A 12,164-nucleotide genomic window follows, 5' to 3' on the forward strand; every position below is an offset into this window, starting at 1 on the left:
AGGCCCCTGGCTCCCCACCCCCTGCGGGCTTTGGAGTGTATCCCCCACCCCGGGTGTGACGGCTTTGAAATGAGCAATAAACTAACGGCAATCCGCTGGCCGTGTACATTGTCTTCCCAAATTTTACGCCCCCATCGTCTTCTGGTAGAGATCAGAGTCATACTCTCCCCAATTTGTTTCAGGGTCCCATGCTAGTCTGGCACGAAACTCCTCATCATAGTGGGACCATGCGTAACCCCTGTATGTCAGCTGTGCCCTCCTAACTACATCCATGTATTTAAACAAAGCCAAAGACCTATCTGGGTATTTCTCGCAGTAAACACTTGCGAAAATTTCAAAGGCTGACGTTCAGTACTCTATTGTCATGGGTAACCTGGGTTGTCGGGATAACTCTATCTCCTCCTCTTTCGATCCCACCTTGGATTGCAATTCTCTATGCAGCAGCTTCAGCATGCCTACATACTCGACTTTCCATATTTTTTCCTTTGTGACTAACATGAGGTATGCTTCCAATGGTTTTGTGAGCCCCGTTTTCGACAGTTTTGGCAATCTGACCTCCTTACTCTCTTTTCCCTCCGTCAACTGACCAGACCCCCTTTCGCTTTTGTCATCCCCCGAACCCTTAGTTGCGTCAAGAGTCCTTCCGGGCCTTGTTGTTCGTCCCCCCCCCCCGACCTACCCTTCTCTGCCTCCTTGTCCGTCTTCTGCCCCTCTGTAACCACCCTGTGTCTCAAACGTATCTTCCCTTGCATAATTTTAGGCCACTGTCTCCCTCATCCCCTCTGGCATCCGTCCCCGTGGAAACCCTCAATTTTGGGATGCTGGCACTACCCCGCCACCCTTTCTTACCTGGTGTCAAGCTCGGTGTTCTCACTTGATCCAACCGCCTAACCAGTATCGCAGAGGGTTGAGTCATCCAAGATGTAGCCGTGTACTCTACATTCGGTCCCGCCTCCTGTAACACACTAGGCACAAAAAGACTTGTCCCCCCTTTTCTTCATCAACTATCTCTTCCTCTTCTAAACTATCCTCCTCGGTATCTAGTGGGATGTCTTCCCACTCCCCCTCATCTTCTATTTTTGTTACCCACGTGTGCCTTGCCTCTTGCAACAACCTGTCTATCGCGGCCTCTGCTTTCCTTTTCTGGCCGTATCCTATCTTCGCCACCCTGGAGGGCCCTTCTGCCCCTCCGGGCTGTCTTCCAGATGTGACCATTTCACTGCGTACCACATTTTCTGTGACCAGCTTGTCTGCATTGCTACCCACCGCAGAGTTCCCTTTTTGTCTGCCCACTTTCACCGCCGTTCTAGTGGGCATCTCGGCCCCACTGGGTTGTCGCCCCGCTGTCACCCTTGCAGACCTCTGCTCATCTGTGCTACCATGGTCCCTCAACGTACTCCAGCTGATCGCCCAGGACCAAGCCTTCACTTCTTCCCGATAGCGGGGAGCCGCATGTGATTCGCCCGCAATGTGCATGCCCCACGCTCGCTGTGCCCTATCTGTCCCTACCTGCCCCTGATCCGGGCACCACTGCCAATACCTCCCATACCGGAGCCCCCCTAGGAAGCCTCTGGTAACCCCCCTGAGCCCATCACCCTCCCCCCACCCCTCCCCTGCCTGAGATCCCCTTTACACCAATATACCCGGGATGGCGGGGATCTCTCTCACCTCATCCCTGGCCCCTCCTCTTTTCCCCTCGCTCCATTCCAACAGGGAAACTGGCCTCCCCCCCCCAGTCTGGACACTGAGGCCTCCATTCTCCGTCCCCCTGCCCCCCTTCACCGACCACTTGTCCCTCACCCTCCAGGGGGTCCTGTCCAGCCACTCCCTGATGTCCAGTGCCGCCACAGCTGCCTCCCTAGACCCCCCTCCTCACCATCTTCCTCACCCCTAACAACCCGGGGCACCCCAGACTCCCGCCCCCCCCCCTCACCCCCGGCAAACCCTGCCTACCTTTAAACCTAGGCCTCCCTAGCCCCAGAGCTGCCCTTGTGGCCCTCCCAGCCTTCCCCTCCAAACTCTCCTGGCCCCCAACCCCAAGGACACCTCCTGCTGGCCTGAGCACCCCCTGTCCCCAGAAAGAATCTTGGCCATCTGTGGCGCCCGCGATGACAACCGCAGTGGGGCCCTCATTGTCGATTCCCTCGCGCATTGCTTCACCCTTCCCTTCCAGAAATGCCAGTGGGGGAGCCTAGTGGAGCTCGTCCCACGTTTTCCCCTCATGCGGGGACCGCTTTAGCTCTGTGGCCCCCCACATACTTCTGAACTTTTCTTCTATTGCGGCGGCAAACAGGCCAAAATTGCGGCAACCACGTCGCTGCCACGCGGCGTCTGGGCCGTGCTCTCAACCGGGCCTCGGATGAGGTCCATGCGGCTGGCTACTGCTAAGAGTCGCATGCCATTCTGCACCGCACATCATTTTGTGTCATGTTCTGCTCTGCTAAATATACAGGCAGATGAACTACTCTAAAAAACGCTCTCCCTGACTCCAAAAACGTTCCCTGTCTGGCGGTGCAATCGGCAGCTGTGCCACCTTCCAAAATGGTGACACAGCTACCGAAATGGCCACCGCCTAATTTCAGCCCAATGTAAGCCAAATTGCGCTCGGCCGCACCGCCCGGCCCAAAAACCCCGGGGGTGCGAGCCTCCCTGCCAGTCAGCCGCCCCCCCCAAAGCCCCAATGTGCCTTGCGCGCTGACACACATGCCCAGTGCTATCAGATTAGTGACCTGCCATGCGTTGCCTCACAAACTTGTTTGTCTTCCAGACGCCTGACTACAAGCACAATATTATAAGGGTACTGACATTGAACTTGAATGCACTAGTGCTCCGGCCACTGTGTCACCTTCCCAAAATGGTGATGAAAGCATAACATGTCTGCATTTAAATTGAGCTGCAAACCAATAAGTTTATAGCCCAAAGATAGACTGTAAGTAGCCTACAGTCGGCTGCCCCCCAAAACCCTTTGGATCATGCTTTTGCAATCTTTTACTTTTTCAGAAACTTGTTAAGTGACACGGAAGTGGCAGATTGCATAGAAAGACGCTCTCTCACAAGCCTGCGGTATGAAAGGACATAACGCTATCAAGCTCTATCTGTATTTGAACTTACAGTGGTATTGGATGTGTGGGTAGCGGTTGCTCGCAGCATCACTGGACTAGGAAACTCACAGTATTACTTCAGCCAGAGAAATAAAAAAGTGGAAGACTGAAATAAATACAGCCACATTTATTGTTCCAGAGGCACTCTGGACTCCCAAGATGTTGCACATGCTGAGGTACACTGGCTGCAGCCTGGGTGAAGCCCGGGTCAAGGGCTGGCCTGTCTGCGGCCTGCCTGAGGCTAGAAGAGGCCTGACTGGGCCCAGCCTCTTGGTTTTGTCATTGAGCTTTGGAGAATCTTGTGATCTTTGCCTAAATTGCATTCCATGGGGAAGTGTATCAATCAATTAGTTTTTGTAGAGCGCACCTTATCACCTGTGAGGGTATGTGGGCGCTGGGTTGCTGGGCTTAGTTGAAAACCAGGTCTTGAGTTTCTTCCTGAAGTCCATCAGCAAGGGTGATGGTCGGGTCAAACGGTTGCCCACTTAAATACAAGTGGTTCCTTATAAGCATGTAGCACGTACCCTGTCCACGATGCATTTGACATACAGGCATAAGTGCCTGGGAACCCCCCCCCATCTGGTTTGACATGCCTGTACTCTGGGAACGCCATTTGTTCGCCAGAAAATGGCCTCAGACCTGACAGTGCTGTTTTCTGCTAAAAATAAAATTATTACGGTGGGGTTTTTAGATCCGGATATTGAACTGCAGAGGACAGTAGCCACATTACTCCATAGTTCAAGTTATTTGGATCCACTTAAGCAGCATTTTCAAAAGCTATACTTTTAGACTCGGCTTCAAATTATTCATGTGAAATAGCCTCCTTTTAACTGTTAATGTGACCAACTAACAGTATCTATACCGCCACTCTTGTTGCAAAGTATATACTACGTCCTGCCTCTTCAGTGATCACTTTTCCTGTACTTTGAAAGCAAAAAAGTTGTATCTGTAATTTTGGCAGATGGACCCGCATAGATGCGCCGGCTGGGGGTGAAACAGAAATATGTGATGATTGTCACCATCGGCAACTTTCTTGTACTTTATTAAACAAATTCTGCAATGATGTACAATTTTATTTTCTTCATGTGTTTTTTTATGTTAGGCCAGCAGTCTAATATCTTTCTTTGATGTATTTCAGGCCAACCACTGATATCTGATCAACCATACAACACCATCAGCCCAAGAAAGCCGGATAGGTTATGTCAAGGAACATATCCACCTGTGGGACGTGGATATTTTGGAAAACCTTTCTTGGGAATGAACAGTTACAGTTCACCATTTTTCAATTCCAGAAATGGTTTTCATACAATCCACTCAGAGAACAGCCCGGTCAAGCCAAGAATTGTGACAGTGGTAAAACCTGGACACTGTGCCTTGCGAAAGATCACATTATTACTTAACAGACGATCTGTGCAGACTTTTGAACAGTTGATTGCTGATATTTCAGAAGCCTTGGGATTACCACGGTGGAAAAACGATCGTGTGAGGAAACTGTACACTATAAAAGGGAAAGAAATAGGAGGTATATCTGATTTCTTCAGGGGAGACGATGTTTTCATTGCTATGGGACGGGAGCAGCTTACAACAAAGAACATTGAAACAGTCATAGAAGAACTTTATCCGGAGAGCCTGTGTGCACATGCTACTGGAAAAGGACATTGTGAGACCTCTGAAAGAACTGTGGGTAAGCCAGTTCACCAAACTTTGAAAGTAGATAGTGGCTTCGAGGAGTCCAAAATCCCAAAGATCTGCTGTGGTGCCAAATCACCTCGACTAGCCACCAAACATGATGAGAAAACTGACGGCAAGATCCGGCACACGGAAACAGTAAAGATGAAAAAGTGGGAGCGGGAGAAGTGGCACAGAGAGCAAGGACGACCTCCTGAAAAATTAAAAGAGGGGCAGAAGTGCTCCAAAAAAGATACAAATGTCGAGGCTAGGACTGCAGAAATGAATGTGAATGACATTGTCCAATGTGAACAGTGCAAAAAGCAGAGACAGGTTAGGCGTAAACTACACTGTGAGAGGCAGGTATGTGGTTCACTAGATGTCAAACACCCAAACCTGGGGAATTGCCAGAGACACAGCTTGGAAAGCAAAGCACACATAAGTTGTGGAACGTTTTCGAGAAGTTCTATAGGAGGTTATGAATTGGAAAGTAATGGCAAAGACTGTACCAGTCACCACAAGCATATTTATGGTAACTTTCTTGAAATTACTAAAAAGCAAGACACCACTGAAAAAGAAGGTGAAAATTCTTTAGTGCAGAATGAACTTCTCATTAGGCAATTCGTGCAGAATAAGCAGGAGGCTATTGATCCTCAATATGGCATCAAAGAAGACCGATCAGAAACTAGGGAAAAGAAAGGAAGTTTTTTCACTCTGAGAGGAAGTTGTAGAATATCAGAGGATTGTCAGGTACATGAAGAAAAACAAACCAAAACACACCTGGAAGAAAAGGAACAGGACACAAACCCCAACAATAGCTACTCAAGGACAATAAATACAGAAACTGGTTTGGAAAGAGTGCAAGAAAATGGAGGCCTTTCAGCCATAACAGAAACAAAAGAGTTTAAGCAACTTTCAGATAGGGGGCCAAAGCATTTGAAATGTAGAGCTGATGTAGAGAACTATTATGAGATTGGCAGGACAATCGGGGATGGGAACTTTGCCATTGTGAAGGAGTGCAGAGTCCGCAGTGTAAATCAACAATACGCCATGAAAATTATTGACAAGTCCAAACTCAAAGGGAAAGAAGACATGATTGAGAATGAGATTTCCATAATCAAGGATCTTTCACATCCCAACATTGTGAAACTGCTAGACGAGTATGAAACTGAGACTGAGATTTACTTGATCATGGAGTACGTGAAGGGGGGTGATCTTTTTGATGCAATTATAGAGAGTGTTAGATTCACAGAACATGATGCTGCACTCATGATTGCTGACTTGTGTGAGGCTCTTGTTTACATTCACTACAGGAACATTGTCCACAGAGATCTCAAACCAGAAAATCTCCTGGTAAGTTGTATATCTGATCACTTTTAAATGTACATTTTGAAGTGATATCCGAGTTCCAAACACAATTTGTGTGTCATATCCAATTTGTATAGGTCTGTTTCACGAAGTGATGAACATGAAAACTCACATTCGCCATACAATGAAATATTGCATTATACAACTCACTCCGGCACAGAATGCCTAGAAGTGTCTTGTGCTTGTTGTGAAGGGGACAGTTATGCCATTGTTATCGCTAAATAGAGTGTTTTCTTGCTGCAGAATTATTGTTCGTAACAAGCGTGTGCCAAGACAGTGTGACTAACATTGGTGTTGTCATACTCTTGTTGCTGTTACCTGTCTCCTAGTGTTGATTGCTAACTGCCACCTGTCATAAGCAAGCCTGGGGTTTCTCTACCTGTCCCAGCAGATTTTAGATCCATCTGTAGCTGTTGTATATAGCCCCCGGCTCAGCCTCCCCATACTTTGAAGAAAGATGATGAGCTGGTTGTGCTTGACTGGCTTGATCCTGGCTGAATATCACACTAGACTGGAGGATAAATCCAAACATCAGTGACTGTGATAGATACAGTAGTGATTCATTGAGCTGTTACCTTCGTGCTGCACTTGACTGGAACAACCAAAAACATTTTGAGGAATTGATGAGGTAGGAACCAGGCAGCTGCGTGATTTTCTTCGTTGTGAATTTAGGTGACTGTGTTCATGTTGAGAATTTTACTGAACTAGTGAGTAACCAATTTAGGAGTGGACCTTACATGTCTCTGTCTCAATGATGATAAATACATCTCTATAAAATATTCTCACATGTACGAGGGAACTGGACACTGCATTACATGACACTGAATAAAGGCTATGTAAGACACGTCAAATGGGCATCTATGAACAGAATGTTGTTAAAATATTCTGAGGATCTTCTTTACAACTGGTTATGCTGTTAATGTGATGGGGAAAAGGCAATCACTACAACAGTGAGAAGATCAATAACCACTGGCCTTCTCTGAAATAGACTTTGAAGCCTATAATGTAGATGGGTTGAAACTTCTTTAAGCCTAATACCTCGTTTTGATGGATCATTGACGTATTTTAATTAGTGTAGAGGCTTTGGCAGGTAACTTAATTTGGCTATCCCAAGGTACTTTGAGTAACATGATGCCACATCAAATTCTCAAATTTACATATTTTATTCATCAAAATACAATCACTGGGCTCTTATATACAGATATAAAATTACTCCTAGTATAAGGCACATGCACAATTATATCATACGGCTCAGTTTCAGGAGTTTGAATAAACATTACAAGGATTCACATTTTCATATAAGAACAAATACCAGGAGATGGTACATAGGCAGAAAAAAGACAAATAATCCACTAAGAAGCATCATACATTTAAAGTTGCAGTAAAACGCATTCATATGCACTTTCCATTAAACCACATACTCTATTAATATATTTGCTTTGCATATCTCTTCTTCCGCACATGCCTTTCTCTCTTGTGGAAACTGAAGTTACACCCTGGTTCCAATCTTAATATAAAGATTTACTAAAGAACAGTATTTGTTTCTAACCATAACCAGGGCTTGGGGGCCTTGTTGCTGATGTTACAGGAGCACCTTGGCTAAACACTGGAGCTGACTCAGTACCAATACCAGCTGTTTCAGTAATTGTAATTGAATTTATATAGCGGGTACTACCCCTGACGAGGCATTGATGCGCTTATAGTGAGTAGCACGCTCAATATCCTTGTATCCTAGTAACTCAAATCCTTGTTCCTCAGCCGCTCCCTAGGTCCCAGATAACTAGGATCTCCCACTGAACTATGTGTTATCTATGTATCCTTATACCAAAAGTCCCACTGTTACGAACTTTCCCTCCCCCAATACTGTCTTTCGAGGACTGCTTCTACTTGTTACATGTCTTTTTGTTCACCCTGTCACGCCTTTTACTGTAAAGCGCTCTGCTACCCTCGGGTCTTGTTAGCGCTATAGAAAACTTCTAAAATAAATAAATAAATAAAATACTCCGGAACCCAAGGTTAGTGGTTAATCCAGGGACTACTGCAATTTGTTACTTGATCTTATGAAAAAATGCATTCATTTAGCCCAGTTGTTTCGTGATATGTTATATTAATACCAGTTAAGTGTGGTGATTAATGGGGACTATGAGGTTTTAGGTGAATGAATGGTGTAATAGATAGGCTAGCGGAGACTAGGTAATGTTAGGTTGCAGGAATAGGCTTTTAACCAGGAGAGGTTGTGATATCTGAAATGAGGCATCAGCTAATTGCATAATTACATTAAGAAAGATTCAGGCAGCGAGGCATGAGACGAAGAGGAGGATGTACTCAGAAATAGAAAGCATACTATAAATAGAAGAGAGTCACTGAAAAATGAAAGGAGAGGAATCGAGCAGAAGTAAGTCAAGATCAATTTTTCATGCAGGGTTTTAGGTGTATAGAGGGAGAAAGCTTTCTGAGAAAACAAGCAATATACATATACGTATACACATTTTTTAAAAAGCAGCTGGTGTGGTGGTTTATTTATTTGTTGCTAATCAAGTTTTATAGTGCAATGGTTGATTTAATTTTTTTATTGCAATCATATGCCAAAACGATAAAAGAGAAGAAAGTTAAAGTTAAAATTTGAAACATGCTGCCTTCTAAATAAAGAGGCCGAATGCTGACAATAAAAAATTTCAAGTAATAAATAAAATCACCCCATCGCATATAATTTGAATAGAACAGTACAGGGGAATAGAACAGAAAACATCATAGAAAATATGATTCTTATTGTTGCAAAGAAAGGTACAATTGGCTTTGAATTATTATAATCTGAACACAGTTTACGTAGACAAGGATAACTTAAAAAAAAAAGTAAAAAGGGTAAAGAATGGAAAGAAAAAAACATTGATCCACCAGCCCCTGGCACTGAAGTGCTGTTATTTTTAAGCAAACGTGCACATGATAAAACCAAATGCTCTCACTCACAGTGCAAGAGAGCCAAAGGATGAAATGGGATGACCCATTACCTTATGCTGTGTGATCAGGTGGGCAGAAGTAACATGGCCAAAGGATGAAGAGGGCTGACCTAATACCACTCAGGGTATCTATAAATGTAGGTATTACTTATGATTTTATTTCATTACGTGAGGATGGTGGGAAAGCTAGCGATAACCGGAGGCAAAACCTAAAAACGGGAATTGCTTTTCACCTCTAATACCAATGAGGAACACTTGATTAGTGTTTGTGATACTTCTGTTATAATTTGGTAAGTGTCAGGAATACTAAAACTCATCTTATACTTGTATTAAATGATCCCCTTAGGACAAAGGCATTTTGGATATATAAATGCCCTTCTGCAGGGGCTCAACTTTAGAACAAGTGTTCAAATCACAGCTATGGCAATTTTGGCCAAATCACTTAATCCCTCTTTGCATAAGATAGTACATATGTGTGACTTAATTCAGTTGTAAAATCATTGGAATGCAATGCCACTGTCTAATTTGATTAGTAAATCACTTATTAATTTACTTGACAAAATACTGCCAGGCGGTCAACACATTAACACAAAATCCTCCTTCAGGATGCAGCAAATGTACAGCTCCTGGTTATCCAGTGTACCAGGTGCCCTTTTTATTTCCTACTTTCCAGGGGCTGACTTGACAGTCTTACATTTTTAAACAATGCCCATCTCTTTGACTAATCCACAAGACCATTGATCACCCAACCCCTCACCCCCCCCCCAGCAAATTCCTGATATTTCTTTCAGAACTACTGGACTCTCTCAAAAAACAAGAGGCTTGACTATTTGTGTGCACATCTGAAATGGGAAACCATTTTCAGAATCAAGATGAGAATAGTTAAACAATTTCAGTACACTTCTTTGATATATATCCCTTAAGCCCAACTGAAAAACTAATTGTAGGAAATAATCTCCAGGGCTCTGTCCTAGGTTTTTTCCTTATATACTACTCCTCGATTTTTCTCTTATTTCTGTTTTGGGACTTTAATTCTCATTTCATGCTGATGATTCTCAAATCTTCTTTTCATTCTCATGATCTCCTTCATCTGTGTTTATCAGTTTTTCTTCCTTTGAATCCTCGGTGGCTTCTCGCTATCTTAAACTCAACCCAATTACAAGGAAATGCCTATTTTTTCTAAGAACTCTTTATTTCCCCTTCCCCAGCTATCCTTTTCCCTGCTTTTCAGCTTCCCTTTTCTTCTAGTGCTAGAAACCTTGAAGTGCTATTTCATCCCTCTCATGCCTTTGTTCCTCCTCATATTGCTTCGGTGTCAAGACATGACACTTTCATTTATATAAAATTTGTAAAATTAAACCATTTCTCTACCTTGCTGTCTTAAAACTTAACGTGAAAACAATAGTTTTATCACAGCGTAATTATTGTTTCTCGTTCTGTCCTTATCTAAACATGGGCCATATCATCAAGCGGCAGCGATAATTATCGCTGGCCGCACTCAGCGTGAACATTTTTATCGCAGGCTATCGCTGTTAATTATCGCCATGCTAGCGCTGTATTAACAACACATAGCGCTGTATTAACAACACATAGCGCAATGGTGATAATTAATCCAGCGATATCGGTGTTTTCCATGGAGCATCGCTGGTTTTCAGTGGTGTTCCATGGAAAACAGCGATAACCTTGCTGATACGACCATGTGGTCGTATCAGCATAATCCACCCCCAATGGTAAGTATACCTAAGTCAGCATTTTTGCAAACGTTAGTTTTTGTCGAAAACTGCGGTTTTCGCCAAAAACTAATGTCTGCAAAAATATGTGGGCCTCCTTGTAAATATTGCGATGGGCACATCAGTGATAATTTACAAGGAGTACTGCCCAGTGATGCCCACTTTGCATCTCATTAGAGATGCAAAGCGAGGCATCGGGAAAACGGGTGCTAACATGTGCAAATCCATGTTAGCATCCCCTGTAGATATGGCAAAATGTAATTTTCACAGCTTTTTTGTCTTTTAAAGCTAAAAAAAGCGGCGAAATGGCCCTTGATAATATGCCCCAAAATACTTAATTGACTTTGCAAAATGGTTTTATTAGTTTATTTTTTACCTTTCTGTCCGGGCTCTCATATCTCTCCTAACTGCTCGCACTTGCGTTGGTTTCCGATCTGTGCTCAATGTTGACTTTGAGATCTGTGCCTTGTCTATAAATGCATTCACTCCTTAACCCCACCATCTCAGCACGCTCTGATTTCCATGCATATTCCCTCTAGGCCCTTATATTCGATATCCATATCATTGCATTTACTTACTGTGCCTCACTCTCGGTTCCGCTCCTTCCCCTTTCTTTAAGATCAACTCCCTCATTTTTAAATTACACATCTTGGAAAGTTCTTTCTGTTTTTTCAAATCAATTCATTTAAAACTATTGTAAGTCACACTCATGTACCTCTGAACATGTGACACCCATAGTTTTCCCTATGTGAACTCTTAAGTAGAAAATTTATCACCAACCTCCAACAAATCCATAACATAGCACTAGACAAGTACGGGACTTAGACAGTCAGGACCTCATCATCTCTGCTTTCAGGGAACTTCACTAGGTACAAGTGGCAAGAAGAATACCTATAAAGACCTCTGCTTTGGAAACCAATGGATTCAATGGGCTAGGACCAACCTTCATACAATCTCAGGAGACACCTCAGATAAAAAATGACCCTCTCAATCAATCAATCAAGCATTTATAAAGCGCGCTACATACCCGTTGTTGAGGTATGATGGTCCGGTGTTGTGTAGCGCTTTGTGTGCGTGGATGAGGAGTTTGAAGATGATCCTCTGGTTGACTGGGAGCTAGTGCAGGCCTCTCAGGTGGGGTGCGATGTGGCTGCGCCGGGGGACATCGAGGATCAGTCGTGCTGAGGCGTTCTGGATTCATTGTAGTTGTCTCAGGAGCTTGGCTGTTGTTCCTGAGTAGAGGGCGTTTCCGTAGTCGAGTCTGTTTGTGATGAGGGCCTGGGTGACGGTTTTTCTCATGCCGGGAGGGATCCACTTGAAAATCCTGTGGAGCATTCGGA

At 44.1% G+C, this 12,164-nt stretch overlaps 1 protein-coding gene across 1 annotated transcript in view; it reads left to right on the forward strand.

Annotated features, from left to right (window-relative positions):
* The first annotated feature begins 4,598 nt into the window (after positions 1–4,598).
* The window catches only part of DCLK3 (doublecortin like kinase 3), a 122,088-nt gene continuing 114,522 nt past the window's right edge, over positions 4,599–12,164 (forward strand). The window contains exon 1 of the mRNA XM_078685876.1: positions 4,599–6,122. Coding sequence (XP_078542002.1) covers positions 4,665–6,122 — 1,458 coding nt within the window. The 5' untranslated portion in view covers positions 4,599–4,664. The remainder of the gene's footprint in view (positions 6,123–12,164) is intronic.

Source organism: Lissotriton helveticus, chromosome 4_1 (assembly GCF_964261635.1).
Source record: "Lissotriton helveticus chromosome 4_1, aLisHel1.1, whole genome shotgun sequence".
NCBI lineage: Eukaryota > Metazoa > Chordata > Amphibia > Caudata > Salamandridae > Lissotriton > Lissotriton helveticus.